The sequence below is a fragment of the Eurosta solidaginis genome, chromosome 4 (assembly GCF_040869045.1).
Source record: "Eurosta solidaginis isolate ZX-2024a chromosome 4, ASM4086904v1, whole genome shotgun sequence".
NCBI classification, from domain to species: Eukaryota; Metazoa; Arthropoda; class Insecta; order Diptera; family Tephritidae; genus Eurosta; species Eurosta solidaginis.
In genome coordinates, this window is record NC_090322.1 from 93,147,072 (window position 1) to 93,168,548 (window position 21,477).

At 38.7% G+C, this 21,477-nt stretch overlaps 1 protein-coding gene across 1 annotated transcript in view; it reads right to left on the reverse strand.

Moving 5' to 3' along the window:
• Nucleotides 1-21,477, reverse strand: part of Rbcn-3A (Rabconnectin-3A) — a 2,573,828-nt gene that overhangs the window by 1,855,738 nt on the left and 696,613 nt on the right. Inside the window, exons 19-21 of the mRNA XM_067779516.1 lie at nt 14,153-14,334; nt 13,215-13,740; nt 9,247-9,469 (exon numbers count right to left, since the gene is read on the reverse strand). Of these exons, the coding sequence (XP_067635617.1) occupies nt 9,247-9,469; nt 13,215-13,740; nt 14,153-14,334 (931 nt within the window). The remainder of the gene's footprint in view (nt 1-9,246; nt 9,470-13,214; nt 13,741-14,152; nt 14,335-21,477) is intronic.

Genomic DNA, 21,477 nt, shown 5'->3' on the forward strand with positions numbered 1-21,477 from the left:
GTCCTTTTTTATTTATTTATTTATTTAAAGTCGACAACAAACCTAAAATGGTCGACTACATGATATAAAAGATATGTATATATGTATATACAACTCAAAAGTTACACTTTAAATACGTCGAAATTTCAACAAATTTATATTAGAAACAAAGAAATACATTATTTAACATTACAATTTAATTTCACAATATAATAGCAAGATATAATTTACAGACGACTACTGAAAGGTAAGATCTGTTGAAAGGGAGCGCATTAGCTTAATGCTCATGATGATGCGGGAACAACCAAGTAAGCCCCTTCCAACATTTGATTCGGGGGGTGGTATAATGGTGTGAAGATGATAGCGTGCGACAACATCGCAAGCTTGCGGTGGCTGGAGGAAGTGATTCCAAACCTCCTAAGGCAAAGCACGAATGCGCGGTTTGAGGTCGTGGATAAGGCGCAAATCCCCACGGTAGCAAAAGTTAAGGTATGGATACCATGCGTGATGAGGTCGGAGGATACTGTAAAGTTCAAAATAAATTAAAATGAAACGCCGATGTTTAGCGTTTGAACATTATTGACTTTATTGGAGAAATGCATTTCATTTTATACAAAATTTCTTAACTTACATATACATAGTTACACTAACACTTACAAACTAAAAGTATCTACATTCCTAATGCCTATATGCCAAATCAACATATTATTACTTTGATCTAATTATAGATATAGTGTAATGTAAATATTTTGTCAGTCACATTGACAAACCGACAATGTCGATCAGTCACGCTGATCGATAAGTGTGTTAGTCAATGTGACGCGTTAACAATTAGGGTTGACAAATGTAAACAGATATGTGTCTTGTGTGTCGGTATGTTTGTATTATGTTGAACTCAAGCTGGGTTCAAAATAATTTATTTGGGTCGCTATGGCTTGTGTGTGGTCAATATTTGTATATGCATAAAAAGTACATTGTACGTAAAGCGTTTTCTGGTAATGCTACAATATACTGCAACTTCTGCAGAATTAGAATCCGAACATACCGACACAGGATTGGAAGGTACTTACTGCATCTCGGCCTACGGAGGAAGGTCGGTTCGTAAGGCAAAATTTACATGCGACTCAGGAAAAGAAGTCCCGAGTATAAAAATCCTAACACGCTAGAAGTGGACGAAGTCGAAAAGGCCATGCGTATATCAGCTTCAGCATCCCCCTAAAGAGGGTAGAGAAGGGAGGAACCTTTAGAAACCCTAGGTCAACGAACTGGACTAAATTCCTGAAATAGGTAGAAACAAAACTGGGACAACCCAAAGGGGTTGCCAATGTGGAGGAACTGGAGGAGTCTAATGAATTCACAATGGGGATTGTACGAGGCCACGGAATCTGTGGACAGGGGCACGCCGCAAGGAGGGGTGCTACCACCTCTGCTGTGGACGCTGGTCACCAACCAACTGCTCGGGCGATTCGATGAGGGCTCCGTAAAACTTACGGCTTACGCAGATGACGTTGCAATTGTCATAAGTGGAAAGTGCCTTCCAACTATTAGCTCTTTGATGGAGCGGGTGCTTCGGGATATTCATACCTGGGCATCAAATGCCGGGTTGAAAGTCAATGCGGAGAAGACGGACATGGTCTTGTTTACAAAGAGGTACAAGGTCCCAAATTGGATCAGGCCTAAGTAAGGAGGGGTGACCCTATAAGAGAAACCTTGCACAAAATATCTTGGGATCATCCTATACAGTAAGCTGTCATGCAAGCTCAACGTGGGAGAGAGGGTGAAGAAGGCTTCAACGGAACTTTATACATGTAAAGGAATGCTGGCGTGTACGTGGGGCTTATCGTCCTCTCTTTATCATTGGTTTTTTACAGCAATTGTAAGCCCTATTCTATACTATGGAGTTCTTGTTTGGTAGAAAGCCACATAGAAAACAACCTACCTCAAAAAATTAGAGGGGTTATGCAGACTATCAATGCATAGCATTACGGGAGCCCTAAAAACAGCCCCGACAACTGCACTGTATCCGATTCTTTACATTCCACCTGTAGACATGGTAGCAAAGAACATAGCGTTAACAACTGCAATCAGGCTCGGTGCCTCGGGGCAGCTTGAGCGCCGACCATACGACCATAGTAGTATAGCGTCCTCAACCACAAGACGAACAGACTACCTGATTCTCTATCTGCGCTTCGAGGGCGATCTTAAGGGCACAATAGAGGTGGACAGTTTGCGCAAGGGTGCTCAAATGGCGGACGAGGCGATACATGTGTACACAGATGGTTCCAAAGTAGTGGAAGGCGTTTCCCAAGGCAGTCGGTTCTATGTACCGGAGCGACTCGGGATTTTTCCCGACCAAGGACTGTCATTTCAGTGTGACCCCATTTAATTTGTTGCGTCCCTACCACAAATTGTCATCCTCCCAGCACCTCCTTGCAGCAGGACTGCTCCATATTCTCTTGCTCCGGGAAGGCATCGAATCCAATCCGGGTACGTTTCCTGACCCCGGTTCTGAGAAATGTTTTGCTGCATCTGTCGGAAAAGAATCTTTTTAGGACGGTCATACTCTGTTTAGTGTGTCTCGTGCAAGGGATGGTGCATCGGATAGGTTGTTCTGGGCTTGATCCCAAAACCCGACGTCCACGTAACTTTTATAAATCTTTTGTGGCTCCTTGCTGTTCACGCCCAAGGGCGTCCCGTAGTCTACGCCTAAGCGCCCCCACTACCTTCCAGCAGCCCCGCTGCTTAACAAGCCACACCAAGTGCCCGCTGCTGCTCGCGCCCCACGGCGCCAAGAACTCAAACAGCTGCTACCACTCATAACTACTACCTTCGTAGTAGAGTCGGTAGCAATGCTGGGCATCAGCCCCTGCCCCGTCTTCTCCCCCCGCCCTCTTTTCCGGCAGCAATCGTGTAGGTCAGGGAAACAGACTCTTAGTCCCTACCTCCGTTTGCACCGTCTGCCAGCACAGAATATATAGGTTTGCGACATCCGCCCAATACAGCTCCTGCCTTGGGTGGTGCCACTTTCCTAGATGTTCTGGTCTCCGCGACGGCAACCCCCCGACGAGTTTCATCGCGCCATGTTGCCAGGTCGCAAACCCAAATCATCCGGGTACCCCAATGCTTACCCAAGGACGCCCAGTCCCAGGGCCACAACAGCAATTTCGTCCTGGCCTTCCACAACCCAGGCGTACTCACCCGTCACTTACCCCCAGAGTGGCGGCGTCTCCCCTTATGCACTTCAGAATTCTGCAGTTAAACTGTAATGGACTAACTGGGAAGATTACGGAGATAGTCGATTTCATGAAGCGGCACAACACCCGCATTGCTGCGATTCAAGAGACTAAACTCACGGCAAGATCTGCATTGCAGACCTGCTCTGGGTATAATGTCCACAGGAAAGACCGCGAGAGTGGAAATGGAGGCGGCCTCGCGTTTATCATACACCACTCTGTGCAATATTATATATTTGATCCCGGCATCGACCGCAGGGACAATGTTTTAGAACGTCAAGGCCTATCTGTCCGGTCAGGCGATGCAAACCTAGAAATCATCAACATCTACATCCCTCCTGCCACCTGTTGCCCCAGTGGATACCGCCCTAATATCAGAGCCTTACTCACTGGCAACAATCGCATTATCTTAGGCGATTTCAATGCCCATCACGATCTATGGCATTCAAACTTACGGGCGGACAGTAGAGGTGATATGTTGGCGGATCAAATAGAAGAAACGACGTTCTGCACAATAAATGGAGACGCCCCCATACGTATGGTAGGAAGCTGTCACAGTTCGCCAGATATCTCAATCGTGAGCGCAGAACTCGTAAACTGCGTCAACTGGCAGCCGATGGTAACATTGGCATCCGACCACCTGCCCATACTTATTTCGCTGGAGCGTACCGCCGACTTCATCATCACCGAAAAACGCATGAACAACTTTGGTCTTTCTTCGCTTCACTCAAGCGCACAAATAAAAAGATGTTTATATTTTTTAGTTTTTTCCGAAAACGTTATAATTTCCTTTAATATTCTTATTGAAAAAAATGCAAACTTTCACACAATTCACTTTTTACAAATTGGTAACTTCAAATACCAATAACTCAGCATTTATAAAAAATGTATACAATAGGATCGCGTCCGCGATTGCCGAGTAATAATGCTTGACTGGCTCGTTGCAATTATTGTTGATGACGATGGTAGTGAATGCGTGTTGGCGCCTTTCCACTCGCCGCGCACGGCTGCGCATAGGATTTTCGACGCCGTCTGAATATTATTGGAGGCGGCTTAAAGAACGCACTTTCATAAACTTCAAAAAAGGAAAGTGGGAAGAATATAAATCTTTTACAGACAACCGCTTTGCTGCCCTCCCTATCCCGACTGATGCCCGCCAAGGGGAGCGTGCCCTCCGTAAGGGCATTGAATCCACCTCGGCACGTTTCATTCCCGCCGGGAGAATTCCCGAAATCCGGTCCCACTTCCCGGCGGAGGCCGCAAACTTTGCGAGAGAACGTGACCTTATAAGACAGCTTGATCCAGGCGACCCACAGTGTTTCGTGTAGAACAAGCTATCTGGACAAAATTATTTTATGAGATTTTCCGTTTCATATGTAGTCATTTATTACAACTACGTAATTTTTTTCAGCCATATGTTCTTTTTTTTATTTTTTTCCAAAATTTTACTTCATATGCATACATTTGCTTATTTCATATACAGTAACTCATGTGAATAAGTGACATAGATCCAAATAAATTTCAAGGACTTAAGAATATTACTTTATTGTACTTAAATTGAATGGACTACAAATCTTCTTCTTGTTGCTGCTGGGCTAACGATGATTTTTATAAATTTTTTGATTGTTTTTTTATTTTTTCTCAAAATGAAACACTTTTTTTTCCTAAAAAGGGTGTGCACCAAACTGCGATTTTTTTGTGTATATTTTGTATTTATGCACTGTGAAACCACTCAGAGACTGTACGACTTTTCAATTATAATTTTGTGTCAATATTTTTTTTTTTTTTTTGCAATTTATATTTTGAACACACACTGTCACTTCATTTTATGCTTTTTGTGTGGTTTTTAGTATGCACTCAATTTATATATATAAGTATATTTTTTTTTGTTTGAATGTTTTTTGTCGAACGAAAAATTCGATTTTAATTTAATTATTTTTTAGGGGCGGGCCAAAGATGGCTGCGAAGGACCATGAATAAACTTTGGTCTTTCTTCGCTACACTCTTCACTTCGCTAAATAAAAAGCTGTTGGGTTTTTCTTAAAACGTTATAAATTTTAAATTTTATATTATTTAATAATTCACTTCATGATTTCACTTCGAAGTATTACAACTATACAAGTATATTTTATAAATGTAGATATATTTATATATGCTTATGGCACTTTAAAATAGGAGCGCGTCCGCGGTTGCCGATTGTTAGTACAAGACTGACTCGTTGAAAAAAGGATCGTTGCTGACGATGGCAGTGCTTGTGAATTTGCGCCGTTCCACGCGCCGCGCACGGCTGCGCATAAGAATTTCGCCGCCGTCTGGATCTTATTGGAGGCGGCTTAAACAGGTGGAATGAATTTACCTAATATAAATAGACCATCAGCACTAGTAGCTCGACTGCAGGCTACATATAAATATGATCTAGGCATTCTAGGTCGGGTGTCAACAACCACTTTGTTATACGTAGCACCCTGACTTTTGTGAATTGTTATTCCCTCAGCGGGGACAATTGGAAACTGGTTTCTTTCAATTGTTATCTGCTCATTTCTTTTATATTGAAATGCTCTAACAGTCTTCTCAATGGGTGTCCACGAAGGTTCGTTGGGATGGGTCTTTTTCGATCTAGCCATCAAACCAACAGAAGGCTCCAAAAATTTTATCCACAATGTTATTGGAACCGATGAATCTAAATCTATCTGCATAAGCTGGCCAGTTGCACCATTGACCAAACCGTCGCCTGTCTTGATATTCACTGTCATCATATATTTGGACGTGGTTTTTAGTGTTAAGCTGCGTTTCCGAAGTTTTGAATAGCTTGACCCGTTCTAAGATATTAGCATTTTGGCCACTAATGGCAATTCCTTTAACGACATCTTTCGCAGTTGAGAAAATTGCTGTAGAAGGAATTTGGCCCAGTTTAAGGGCATTATAGTTGGCAGATTCCTCATTTGACCAAAATAAGTGAATTGCTTCTTCAGGAACCTGGTCAGAGTTAACGACCCTACTTGCAATCAAAGATATGTCATCACTGGTCATAGTCCCGGAGGCCATATTATTCAAAGCAATAGCAAACGGTTGATCTCCACGCTGTCTCACTATTTCATTCAATTCATAATATTTAAAAAGCTCCCATAATGGCGAACCGACTAAGACGCTGTAATTATCGCTCGGATTTGGTGAAAAAATCCATATATCGCCTACAGGAGACAATTGTTTCAAGTCTCCAAAAACAATAACAGGTATACCACCAAATGGAATATTACTTTTGAAAATCTGCTTTAGTCTGGCGTCAATAAAGCTAAACATTCGAGCGCCAACCATTGAAATTTCATCTATAATTATCAACTTCAAATCACATAGTCTAGTATACATTGAGTTGATAATATCGTTGCTAAGCGGCCGGAGTTCTCTATTGGACTGATACACAGGTAGTGAAAATATAGAATGCAGTGTCAAGCCGCCTATCCCAAAAGCTGCTTTTCCCGTAGGAGCACAAAGAAGTACCTTCAAAGAGCTTGGATTTGATGCAGTTATGCAATTAAAACGGTAATTGAGAGTCTGATATATTGATGATATAAGCCGGCTTTTTCCAACGCCTGCCCCACCACCTACAAAGTAATAAAATGGCTGATCCTTTTTGAAATTGTGTAGCAAATGAGTTAAGTACATTCTCTGCCTCATATTCAGCATCCGAACGGATGCAAGCAGGTCCTCAACGGGAACTAAGGGAGGAAGTTTAATGAACCTAAGAGTGACATTGGAGTCATTCTCATTTATTTCGGGATCACTATCGTGAAGGTTTAATAAATTTATATCAGGGTTTATTTCGGGAAGGGCCAGTACCCTAAATTCATTGTCAACAATATCCGGCCTATCCATTTCAGCTGGTATGAAAACTTCCTCCTCCCTTAATCTATTCAGAAAATTTTCGAGCTCCCTCTGTTCAAACACGTCATATTTTTTTCGATTTTCCTCTATAGGAATTCGATTTTCTACGCAGGTTTGCTCATTATTATTATCTATAACATCCCGTTTTTCATCCCACCACGGTTGGTAGAGCATCACCATTTCTCTGAAATAATCATCTCTGGCAGTGTCTGGACTAAACCTTCTTGACCGAACTACACACGGTCTGGTACGTTTCCTTACATAACCACTACTATCCCTCAATGGAATTGCTACTCGTCTAACTAAAGAATTATCGTCTTCTATATCTTCTTCATTATCGGAGTCACCTTGTGCCGTTCTAGCTGATTTTACAAATGCAAACATACCTGCGAAATCAGCTAGACAAACATTCTCGAGAAGAGAAGGTCTTTCAGCATAATGCTCTAACAAACCCGCCACAAAAATATCGGTAGAACCTTCAGAAAGATTCTGAAGTTGTGCTCTGGGTTTCACCATTCGCACTCGTTTTTCAGGTCGAGAGGTATTAATAAATATTTCTGCATTGCTAGCTTCCGAAAGATGAAGACCAATGCAGCAATAAACTGCCTCTTGGACGGAAATTTCTGTTCCGGAAATAAATTTGTGACCTATATGCTGAAGTTTCTGCTTGACAGTGTAGTTTCCTGCATTAACTTCTATCATTTCCTCTCTCCCTATTTGACTTATTTATTTTATTTATTATGTAGGAACAGCAAGCGTGTGCATCCAATATGAACTGAATATCCATATTGGCCCTATGTAGTTCTAAGATAAAGGCTTATAAGCATTCATTGAGCGGTCTTGGAACTTTCTTTTAAGAAAAACTTTAGGTTTGGTTAAACTTGATCTGAGAGCAAGTAAATATACATCGAAATACAAATTTATTCTCGTATCAGAGAGAAAAGCCTCAAAATCATTTAAACATGAATATCTGAAGAAGTTAAATTAGCATTTAAGAGATTTTGAATCTTTGAATATTTTCCCCTATATGTTTCTAAATTTTCAATATCATCTGGAAGTGGCAATATTATTTGCGTGGAAGGCATGGGCGGATATGGGATACCAAATCAGCAAACTTGCTTTCCTCTTATTTCCCTGTTACAGGACCGACTATGGTTATGTATTTGGTACTCAATGAAGTTTTGTAAATGACTTGTGGATCCATCTGTAGAGACATATTTGTCAATGAAGCTAATAGCATTTGGAAAAGACTCAGGTTCGCTAAAATCGATCTTAGGAGCATTCTTGAGCCAATACATGCCATGCACGTGAGGTGAGCCCCTTTGTTGGAATTCAATTCGCCAGTAAAAGTGCTCAACAAAATGCTCGTCGAAAATACCTCCATTTTCTTTAAAAAGCTTTAGCAACTGACGGTAACGATAGTCGAAATATCTAGCGCATGTGACTGCATCTAATCGAATCAGACGATATCTTTCTTGTGTATATAAATTACTGGCCCCTTCTTCAGAAATACTTCTTGAGTCCACAGTTTTAGCCAAAATAACCAGTAATTCTATCCAATGAGATTCAGCAGCAGATAACGTTATAAAAAAGGTTGGAAGACCCAATTGGCGAATCATGGCAATTGCTTTTTTTTCTGCCTCCCAGTGAGCTGGGGAAGATCTTACACATTTAAGAACCCTATATCCATCTTCATGCTGTATCAAATTTTGAACAAAATTTTCATTTAAAATATTTTGGGCCGTAACTCAATTGCTTCCAGAAAATTACCGTAGGTAAATCGATGTACTATTCTTAATCTGAAGCAGTTCTAACTTCTTGTAATTATAGAAAAGCTTAGGAATAGTACAAGCCCTTCTATCGTAGCGACGAATCTCAGATCGAACAATCTTGCAATATGTCTCTGTACAAGTTCGCTTCTGCCCAGCGTAAATGCTTGCGAAAGAGAGTTCTTCAGCGTTGTTATCTTGAATGATATCCAGGGGTCTTTGGCCTTCACTTGGTGCAATAATCAAGCGATTAATGTCCAAATTTTCTACTGGAACATTATCGAGAAGAGTCTCAAGGCCACCTGGATTTATTTCTTCAATTGCAGGTTCTAGGGGGGATTATTCTCTCCTGCGCAATTTTGAAAATTTTGAAGGACGGGTACATCTTCAATAGATACAATGAACGGAATTTCTTCATTATCACTAAAACCTGCAACCCACTCTTCGTTAATTTGAATATTGTGCTCTTGATATAATGGAGTATTCACTAAATATCGCAAGGCTTCCATAATTTTCGCAGGGCGTATGGTATCAGTCATATAATCATGATTATACTCCAAACGTCTTCTTAAATGGATTTGAATCACATGCGCTTGATCGAATGATCTTGGGAGAGAAGTAGCAATTTCGTTAACTGAAAAAGGAATGTTTACTAGCGCCCCCCTTAATGAGCTCTGTCCTTGGTATCCCAAAGGACGAATAGTCATAAAAGGTAATCTGGGCATTATTAAGCGTTCCTCTAAAGGCGTAAGATCTTTTAGACATTCTGGGAGCTCGGGAAAATCTAAACCATTAGACAAGCATATTTAGGGAAGAGTATTTCTTTTAACTGCGTTTCGGCAAGTAACACAGAATTTATAGCTACCATCTTCAGCGGGAAATTTATCAGATAAATAAAAGGCAGATGCAACGTCTAGATGACTTTGAGAAATTAAATTGAAATTTAAGGACTGTACTTGGTACGGAAACCATAGCCCACCACAGCAAACGCAAACCTATGTTGGTCCCTTCTTAATATTCCTAAAATATATTTGTCGAAAATCTGGTAATCCTAATTCATTTACTATATCTTCGTTCTACCGAACCTCATTTTCTCTCATTGAGCGATTTCTCACAGCTTGCCTTTCATTTTCATTACTTCTATTTTGTAAGTTTACTCTATGGCGATGTATTCGGAATTGACTTAGACGTCCTTGTCTAGAATTTTCTACACGAGCTCTTCTACGGACTGTTCTACGAGCAAAAGTATTTCTAAGTTGTTCTCGATGTTATTCCCTGGATTTCTACGGCGGGATCGGTGCTCGCAAGTATTTCTACTTTGCTCGATAGAGCGATTGGAGGAGTTCTCGCGACGTGATCTATGTTGCCGTGTATTGATTATTCGTTCAGCGGCGCGAATCTCGGGATTGTCACGGCGAGCCCTATGTTTGGAGGTATTACGACTTTGCTCTGCAGAGCGAATTTCTGAGTTTTCGCGACGGAATCTATGTTGCCGTGTATTGATTATTCGCTCAGCGGCGCGAATCTCGGGATTGTCACGGCGAGCCCTATGTTCGGAGGTATTACGACTTTGCTGTGCAGAGCGAATTTCTGAGTTTTCGCGACGTACTCTATGTTGCCGTGTATTGGTTATTCGCTCAGCGGCGCGAATCTCGGGATTGTCACGACGAGACCTATGTTCGGAGGTATTACGACTTTGCTCTGCAGAGCGAATTTCTGAGCTTTCGCGACGGACTCTATGTTGCCGTATATTGGTTATTCGCTCAGCGGCGCGAATCTCGGGATTGTCACGGCGAGACCTATGTTCGGAGGTATTACGACTTTGCTCTGCAGAGCGAATTTCTGAGTTTTCGCGACGGACTCTATGTTGCCGTGTATTGGTTATTCGCTCGGCGGCGCGAATCTCGGGATTGTCACGGCGAGACCTATGTTCGGAGGTATTACGACTTTGCTCTGCAGAGCGAATTTCTAAGTTTTCGCGACGGACTCTATGTTGCCGTGTATTGATTATTCGCTCAGCGGCGCGAATTTCGGGATTGTCACGGCGAGACCTATGTTCGGAGGTATTACGACTTTGCTCTGCAGAGCGTATTTGGGTATTTTCGCGGCGGGTTCTGTGGTCTAACGTATTTTGGGTTTGTGACTGTTGTCTATATTCTTCGTCTCCACGAAGAACATGCATTCCCCTCCTAGCTGCGACGCGTCTCAGATTTTTTCTACTTAGCCTAGGCATGGTTTATGAAAAATATTTATATATATGGTTTAATGTCACTAAATATAAAATGTATGTATTTAAAATATTTATTAATAAATTTTGTTTTACTTATTTCAAAATTTCTGGTGATGGTGGTAAATCCGTTCTTCCTTTTTGCCTTCTTCCTCACGATGTTGATAATAACGCACAAATATATTTATTAAATAATTTGGGAAAAATTTAAACAACGTGACATCAGGACGGACAAGGCGACAGCTGTTTCGATTATACCTTGTAAATCTCTTCAAAGCCTTTTCTCCCGGGAGTGGGAAAAGGCTTTGAAGAGATTTACAAGGTATAATCGAAACAGCTGTCGTCTTGTCCGTCCTGATGTCACGTTGTTTAAATTTTTCCCAAATTATTAAATAAATTATAAAATTAAAAAATTGCTTCAAATAAATGTTTTCATACATTTAAAAAAGCAATATGGGCAATCCCCGATTATTAAAATCATATTTGTTAAATATTTTTTGGTTTTTATAAAAAAAAAATTTAAGGCGCGATAACCTCCGAAGAGATCTAAGGCCGAGCTTCTCTTCCAATTTGCGTCGTGCTCCTCTTGATTTTCCCTACAAATTGGCCGGACGGGACCTACATGTTTTATGCCGACTCCGAACGGCATCTGCAAGGCAGATGAGTTTTCACTGAGAGCTTTTCATGGCAGAAATACACCCGGAGCGCTTGCCAAACACTGCCGAGGGGCGACCCCGCTTAGAAAAATTTTCTTCTAATTTAAAAACCTTATTTCTAAAATTTTGATGTTGCTTTGCCCGGGGTTCGAACCCAGGGCATACGGTGTGGTAGGCGGAGCACGCTACCATCACACCACGTGGTTTTTATACGTTTTGAAAAAAAACGCATTTGATTTATTATTTTATTTAACTATTAACCGTTCACCGTTCTCCCTTTTGCCTTCTTCCTCACGATGTTGATAATAACGCACAAATATATTTATTAAATATTTTTTGGTTTTTATACGTTTTGAAAAAAACGCATTTGATTTATTATTTTATTTAACTATTAACCGTTCTTCCTTTTGCCTTCTTCCTCACGATGTTGATAATAACGCACAAATATATTTATTAAATATTTTTTGGTTTTTATACGTTTTGAAAAAAACATATTAGATTTATTATTTTATTTAACTATTAACCGTAACTACTAAGCGATCAAACAATACTAAACTAAAATTTTACTTTTCACTCAAACAACTGCGTCGCTCGTCACACATTTCCATAAACATTTAACAGGACAATGGCTACCAACAATTTCAATTCCTCAGTTAACAGAAGCCAAAATTGTTCACTACCTGCTACTGTGAAACACACAGTACTATTGCAGCGATGCTGTTATAGTTAGTGCAGAGCCAGGTAAAAAACAACCCTTAGGGACCAATAACGCTTTTTAGTATAATGACACTAGTGTGTTTATGTTTATTGTTCTTGTTATGTTTGCCAATTTTAAATACACGAGTTGATTTCTATTAACATAACTTTATTAAATATAATTTATATACAAAAAACGTGGAGGGTAAAATGCTATACGTATCTTTTTCTTTCGGCGGTCAAATCGAGAAGAAGCAAAAAAGGTTGTCCGCTTTTTTAGCTGTCATTAACAGTTCTTACTGTCAGTGTTGTAAAGTATTAAAATACATGTTAATTTGTTTAGATACATATCACACCTCCCCCTTTAATTTACAATATTAAAAGTTTTATGTGGATCTAAAATCTGGAGCCGTGAAACGGTTCACCTGTTTTCGGGAACGGCTGCTTTTGCGAATTGGCATACCTGCGGTTGGCGTGGTTGGCTGCTCGACTGATGAGCTAGGAATAGTTTGCGGTTATAAGTTCTGCGAATTGCTTGACTGAGAAACTGGCTGTTCTTTACTGGCTGAACTATTTTCGGTGTCTTCCAAATTCCTTTCTGAGCTAGCTTGGTGTTGGTTGTCGGATAACCCTAATTCAGGTGTATTTACCAACGGCGGAGGTAAGTTGGAACCGGGTGCCTGATCAGAATCCGTTTTCGATCTTGGTTTGAGTTGGTTAATATGACGCTTGATTTTGCCCGTTTTGGTGTTTACCATAAACATCATTCTACCTATGAATTATGGTGCCTTTGATCCATTTGTCCCCTTTTGCATAATTTCTGGCATATACTAGTTGATTTGGCTCAAATCTGTGTGCGTTGGTGCTTGCACGTTTTTTCTGAGCTGATGTCTCAAATAATTGAGTTAACATTGTTCTAACCGATCTGCCATGCAGGAGTTCTGCAGGCGTTTTCCCCTTAGTATTTGGGGTAAAACGATAAGTTGCCAGATATTTTACTACGGCGGTTTTGATTGTTAGGCCGCCATTTATATTTTTTCGGACAGCTGCTTTAAAGCTTTGCACAAAACGTTCAGTAAGCCCATTGGACGCAGGATGAAATGGCGCTGTCGTTATGTGAGTGACACCATGTTCTTTGCAAAATTGTTCAAAGCTGTCGGACGTCAGCTGTGGTCCATTGTCGCTAACAATAGTCACCGGGAAACCTTCAATAGCAAAAATAGCTGTTAGTGCAAGTATGGTATTATCCGTTGTAGTCGACGGTAATTGTGTTACATATGGAAATTGCGAATAAGCATCTACACAGATAAGCCACATTGAATTAAATATTGGGCCGGCGAAATCAATGTGGACTCTTTCCCAAGGACCTTTTGCTTCTGGCCAGCTGAGATATTCGCGTGCAGGCGCCGGATTAGCCATTTTGCAGATGTCTCATTCACGTGCTACCTTTGCAATGTCATCGTCTATTTTTGGCCACCAGACGTGATGTGGAGCCAGCTGTTTCATTCTGACGATTCCCCAGTGCCCCTCGTGTAACAATTGCAAAATTTTTGATTTTAAAGTTTTTGGAATGATAATTCGATTTACCTCACTGTTTAAGCACAACAAATTTTTGTAGATAGTTAACGAAAACCTACGCTGAAAGTATTGTTTGGAGGTCCGTATCCCCCGGTGATAACTTTTCAGGCCAGCCCTTTTCGACAAAGTTACGGACTTTTGTAAGGGTGCCATCTTGAATTGTATTCTTTCCAACAACATCTGCATCGATTGGTGTTTTAATTTCTGAAATATTATGGCAAGCTTCACTTAAGTCGAATTGTTCATCGGTACTCACGGGTAACCGAGAAAGTGCGTCGACATTGCCATGTGCATGTGTGTTGCGGTATTTGATGCTGAAATTGTACGCCATTAAAATTAAAGCCAAACGTTATAAACGGTGCGACGTCATTTGTGGCAGACTTTTACTTGGGTTGAAAATATGTACAAGTGGCTTATGGTCAGTAATGAGGACACACTTTCGACCATACAAGTATTGGTGAAACTTTTGAATACCATACACAATGGCGAGACCCTCCTTCTCAGTTTGACTGTATTTAAGTTGGTGCTTATCCAACGTTTTCGTCGCGAAAGCAATCGGACGTTCGCTTCAATCCGAATTGATGTGCGATAAGACAACGCCAATTCCAAAAGACGATGCATCCGCGGCAAGGCTTAGTGGTAACTTCTCATTAAAATGTGCTAACTGTGTAGCATTGATAATATGTGCCTTGAAGGCAGTAGAATACTCTTGCTGTGTAGTACCCCACAAAAATTTCACATTTTTACGACGTAGCATGTTGAGTGGCGCTGCTAGCTGGGAAAAATTCGGTATGAAGTTGCAATAGTAGTTTATTTTACCTACAAAAGCTTCTAATTGCGCCAAGTTACTAGGCGACTTCAGCAATTTAATAGCTTGTACCCCTGAGTCATCTGGGAGTATTCCTTTTGCGCTAATTTTTCTACCCAAATACTTTATTTCTTCCTTCAAAAAGAAACATTTCTGCTTTTTGCATTTTATGCCATTGTCTTTTAGTGTTCTTCAATTGACGGTGCGGTTATAATTATATCGTCTAAATAATTACCACATCCTTCTATGCCTTGGTGGAGTTGTTCGAGATAGCGCTGAAAAATTGCGGACGCACTGGCGATGCCATATGGCAGTCGTTGTTACTGAAAGAGGCCTAAATGAGTGTTCACTACCATCATTTGCTTTGACTCTTCATCGATTTCCATCTGTAGATAGGCATCTTTCAGATCTATTTTGGAAAAATGAGTGCCCCGACGAATGGTGTGTAACAACTCTTCGCGTTTTGGCAAGGGGTATTGTTCAATTTCTAATAGCGAATTAACCGCAATTTTAAAATCGCCACAGATTCTCACTGAGCCATCAGGCTTTGGTGCTAATACAATTGGTGACGCCCAATTGCTAAATTTGATGGGTTTCCAAATACCTGCTTTGATAAGTCTATCAGCTTCTTCACGAAACCTGTGCGAATGGTACTGGCCTGCTTTTAAAAAATTTTGGCGTAGCCGTAGCTTTCATTTGAATCGTTGATTTAAAGTTTTGTATAGAACCTGAGGTAGTATTGTCAAAAATATCGTGGTATTTCTTACACAATTCGTTTATTTGTTGTGAATAAGCTTCCATTTCGGAAACGTTGGCTATTTCGGTAATCTCAAAACCAAATTCTCTGAAAAGATCTAAGCCAAAAAGATTGTAAGAATTTTCTACATTTGCTACTATTATCACAATACTTTTCTGCTTGTTTCCACACCTAGCTTCAGTGTGTAATTCACCCAAAATTGGAATTGGCTTCTGCCCAAATACGTACAAACTCTTGGTGCACTCTACCAATTTTGGTTGGTTCAATAAATCGTATGTTTTTCTATTTATTATTGACACAGTAGCCCCTGAATCTAATTGAAACTTTATTGAGCGGCGGTACGTACTTGATAAAAAGGGGTACGAACTATGATTTGGTCACGTATCATTTCATCAACAAAATTTGCTGTACAATTGGTTGCGGTACAAATGAATTTGCATTCTCTGGCGATACCACGTAGGTCAGCAACCCGCTCTCTGTGCTTTTGGGTGTTTTTCATTTCCCGCTTGAAGAACTCGTAGCGAGCTGCCACTACATGTCTTTTTGAGTGGAAGAGTTCTGTTAATTTGGATGTTAATTCCTTGAAGATCAGCGATTGGAGATTTGTTACACCAAACAAATTCTTCAATAACTCAAACAATTCCGTACCAATCCACGATAGAAAAAATGATTTTTGCTTATCTGGATTGCTTACCGAATATGCCACGAAATGTTGCGAAAGCTGCTCCAAGTACGATTCCCAATTTTGTTGGTCTTTATTAAACGAGTGAAATGGTGGGACCACTGTCGCTTCTGCGACTTGACTCATTCGCGTTAAAAAACGATTGCTGCATGGCATGCATCCACTGCTTTTGCTGTTCGAGAAATGATGTTGCAAATCTTTGCTGCTGCTGGATTATTTCCTCAATAGCCTGCTCGTTTGCCATTTTACTTTATGGAAACTTTTCTTTTTTTTTCCCTCGTCGACAGTAATGTTATGTTTGCCAATTTTAAATACACGAGTTGATTTCTATTAACATAACTTTATTAAATATAATTCATATACAAAAAACGTGGAGGGTAAAATGCTATACGTATCTTTTTCTTTCGGCGGTCAAATCGAGAAGAAGCAAAAAAGGTTGTCCGCTGTCATTGACAGTTCTTACTGTCAGTGTTGTAAAATATTAAAATACATTTTAATTTGTTTAGATACATATCAGTTCTCTTATTTTTTTATTTTAAAATAAACAGTAGGGAAATCCCAATATCTGAAGGAAAACTGCATTATTACCCGCTCAAGGTCATTGGTGGTAGCCTCTGTATCATTTTTGCTTCTTTTAAGCGAAAATTTGTTCAGAAAAGAATCGTATACATATGTATTATTGCGCAGCCTTGTAATTCTATTAAGCATACAAAACGAACAACAACAGCATTTAAAGTGTGCAGATGGGTATGTAATGTTCGGTTTCACCCGAACTTAGACTTCCTTACTTGTTATTACATATATTTAGAAAAAAAAAGCCCCCCCCCCCCCCCCCCTGTAACCGCGCATCACCTAGGTTCATTTTCCTACATGGTGACTTTCCCTTATTTTGTCTCCATAGCTCTCAACTGAGTATGTAATGTTCGGTTACACCCGAACTTAGCCTTCCTTACTTGTTAGAGGATGAATTTACATTGAGTGTAAAGTCATTCTATTTCAATTAGATTTATGACAGGGTCTCAAGTGGTTTGTTTACTAATAAGTGGTGTTGGTTTTTGTAAATAAAGATTTTTTTTTCATTTTAATTGTTTTACTAGTGCGGTATTTTGTCAGTGTGACGTACTTAAGTTTATATATTTTTTTCTTTGGTTTAGGTAATTACTTATGTTACCAAATTTTTTCTTTTGTTTACTAGATTTTTAATTGGGCTATTAGATGATTTATGTCATTTAGAAATTTTTGTTTGTTTTATTATTGTATTTTTCTTTTGCATACAATAAAAATTTTCTTTGTGTTTACAAAATTGAAGTGCTGTTATTCTATGAGTTTAAGCCTATTTTTATGTATTATGATTTTCTTATTTTTATTATTTTGATATTTTGTTTTCTACGTTTCTATTGTCTACATTATAGGGAATTAATGTAAGATTATTGTTTTTATCAATATTTACTACTCTAAAGGTTAAAATTATTTTTCCTATTATCTAAAATTATGACTCTAGATGAGAACGGTTAAATAAAGCTTTTATTTTTTTCAGTTAGCCTAACTAATATTTATAGACGAAGCAAATCAAACTAATACTTATATTCATTTCTTTAATGTCATGTAAATGATTTAGATTTCCTTACTTTCTACTCCACAGGACCCTATATATATGCTATCTAACGTATGACTGACTAAATATAGGAGATTTAATTTTCCTTACCTTGACTATTTCTATTAAACAAAGCTTTTGCATTGTTATTAAAATTAAAACGTATAGAATAGGATGATGGTTACAGTCATCACTGGCTGAAAATCGACATTGTCCTAAAAAACGGGATTTCTGAGCGTATTACATATATACAGTAGATTGAGTAGATTCAGTTGCTGCTAGAGCAAGAAGTAGTGATAAGTGGTTAAACCAATGGGTACAGTGGATGCGAAAATTTTTCATATCTTTTTTGTTATTTTTCATATTTTCTAGTAATATTTTTATTTGATCTTATGTATCTCATGCGATTTCTGGGCGGCCAAACCAAATCGTCATGATATTTATGAAGAATTATTTTAATTATATCGCGACTTGTCACATTTACAACCTTTATGGTTAGTGCAGTTATTAGATCTTTGAGAACTTGGGTACCTATTTTCTTATTTTAAATTTGCCTACTCGAGTATCTATTATTATTGACCAATTTGTCTCCTAAGGGACAACTGTCTTTTTATTTCTTTACAAGTCCTATATTGCCGGCATTTTTCAGGCTGGTCAAGTATTGTCCTAAGTCAATCTTTTCCTCAACAATCTGGTTGCTTGTTTGCTATTATGCTACAAATTTTCTATCCTTTTGCATGAAAACGAGCGCGACACGTCTAATTGCAAATATATTATTTATTAAGCGCTTTATTTATAATAAGGTTCTCTTTGTGACTTTTTATTTTCATCATTCTGGCTGGTTTTATAGTTTCCGATCTTGTAATAACTTTAGGTATTTTGCATATTTCTACTTACGTAAGGTTTTTAGTCAAGCATTATGTTGCGAAAAGTTATTATTTGATAAGGTTTGTGGTATAAATCTTCTACCTTGACAGCCTTCATAGGTGTTATTTTGATTAACTTCTATGGAAACTACTACTGTGAATTAGCAATTTCTTGAACTTAGACAATGCTAATGGAACTGTCTTAATAAATTTTTTTATTGAGTGAGGCATTTTGAAGTGATTCGCTTGTAATTGTTTACTGCACTTATCGAAATTGGGTTGAGTTTAGATGGTTTAGGGTGCTAAATTTGAATATTCTATCAATAGCACGATTACGCAGGTTAAAACTGCTAGCCAAACATCTGAAATGTTTGGGTTAATTTTTGGCTTTGGTTCAGCTGGGGGTTTATATTTTAATATTCTATTCTGTGATGTTTCAGAGATTCTTTTTTCTACCTCGTAACCAGCTATGGGGTTAATTTTTGTCCATGAAGACATTTCAAAGAGATGATGTGATTGAAAGAGAAAATTCAAGAGAAAATAAAAATTTATTTCTGTTTCTTTGGGGGGTCGGAAAAATGCTAATCTATGCTTATTTTTTTGTTCTTTTATGTTTGTTTATTATATTAAGCATTCCATTTTACTTTTATTATTTTTTTCTTATTTAGTTAGCATTATAAAAGTTATTATTGAAAAGGTTTATTGCTAAAAATGTTTTTTCTTAAGTGAAAATTTGTTTAGTTTAACATTTTTGACATTTCTAATTTTTCTTACAAAGGTTTCTGAAATTTTTTTTCAAATGATGAATAGTTGAATACAGTTTATTTTTTTTTCTTGTTTAATTATTAAAAATTAATTCCTATACTATTTTCTTTTTTTTCATTTTGTTTTCTATGCCATTTTTGGCTTAAAAAAAATTTCTATTTTGGAAAAACATCAGTAAACATTTCAAAAAAAATTTTTTTTTTCACATTTAAGGAGTTTTATGAATTAAAAAAATCTAACTTTTTTCTTCTTCTATTAATCTACTACAACGCAAGAATACTGCGTCAAATTCCTCCTGATTACTACTATCATTCATTTAAAAAATTAGAGGGGGGGGGGGGGGAATGCTTAAATTTATTGGAAAAAATCTACTTTTTGTCCGTAAACTGGCAGCCGTTAGGTTGTCAAATGCTTCTAAAAAGTATTAAAAGTACTTAAAAAAAAATAACTTAACTAATGCAAATTTTTTTCTTAGCTGGTCCTCGTTCTCCTTGTTTCGTATGCCACGATCTTGTTTTATTCCACTCGGGTTTTTTTTTAGCGGTTTCTCAGTTGTCTGCGATGTCTTTAGCTCTATTCATAGTTTTCAATTCGTTTTGGCTTCCTTCTTGTTCTCCTTGTTTGCAGGATCCTGTTTTTATTCCACTTCGCTATGCGTCGGGTGGTGGTCGTTTTGGTGGCGGTAGTGGTCTTGTAGTATCCGAAAAAAAAATATTTTTCCTTCTTTCCTTTGTGGTATTCAAGAATTTTTAAAATTTGTCCTGCACTCTTGTTGTCACTGTCGCTGTGATCCGTCCCTTTGCATTGACTATACCATTCGCCGTTGCAAAGTTGATGCCTTGAACTCCTTTGCAGAAAGTATCCTGCTTGGTATAAAAATGAAATCAGTCCTGCTAAATTAAGCAGGGCTGACAGGATCGTTGGTAGAATGCCAATTTAGGCAGGGATGCCGGTTTAGGTAGTAGGATGCCAATTTAGGCAGTAGGATGCCGATTTAGGCAGTAGGATGCCAATTTAGGCAGTAGGATACCAATTTAGACAGTAGGATGCCAATTTAGGCAGTAGGATGCCAATTTAATTCAGGCAGGATCGCCATGTAATATGGCGTATCCTGCTTGGTATACAATAATTAAGCTAGGATGCCAATAATAAGGCAAGATGGCAATAATAAGGCAGGATCGCCATGTAATATGGTAATTAAAAGAATTGAATTCAGAGTAGTGCCATTTAAGCGGCACCAGATGGAATTGACTTTATTCAGTAAATGTCGGCTTATTCATATAAAAATATTCTAAACAAATACTTATGTATTAAAGTTCCTATATACTAATCATACGTACATGCATATTGCATGAGCGATGTAACCGTTTGTACATAGCAACCGTTCGCATGGTCGCTGTTGCATAAGCGTGGCTCACATATCGCAAGCGCTTCGCTTGCTTGCCCGCCTGTGGGAACGTAATTATTTTGGCATTGCATATTATAAACACATTCATACTTACGACATAAGCAGGGTATTGAATGCATTGCAGCGTGAGAAACGTTTAGAACTCATGCAAGATATATGTATGTAACATTATGCGCCAAAATATATATATTATGTTGTACATTGAATTAATAATTACTAAATTGAAGGACAATTTAGACTTGCGCACTTCTGCACGCAAGCAAAATATTTACATTTCCACCCACATAAATTTTAAATATAGGATCACCCTAACATGCACTGAATATTTGGAAGAGAATTGGATACGCACAAAACATAAAAATGCATCGGTCAACCAACCCTTTGCACACGCAAAATCCAATGCACACAGCTACAAATACGACATACATAATTACCCCTATTACTATATCCGACGTATGCCATCCGCGGGGAATGCGAATCGAATTGAGAAGATCTTGTATTCTCATAACCGATCGGCAATGCAGCTCGCAAATAAAGTTTTGTAGATAAAACAGTTCGGTGATTCCCTGCATTCCGA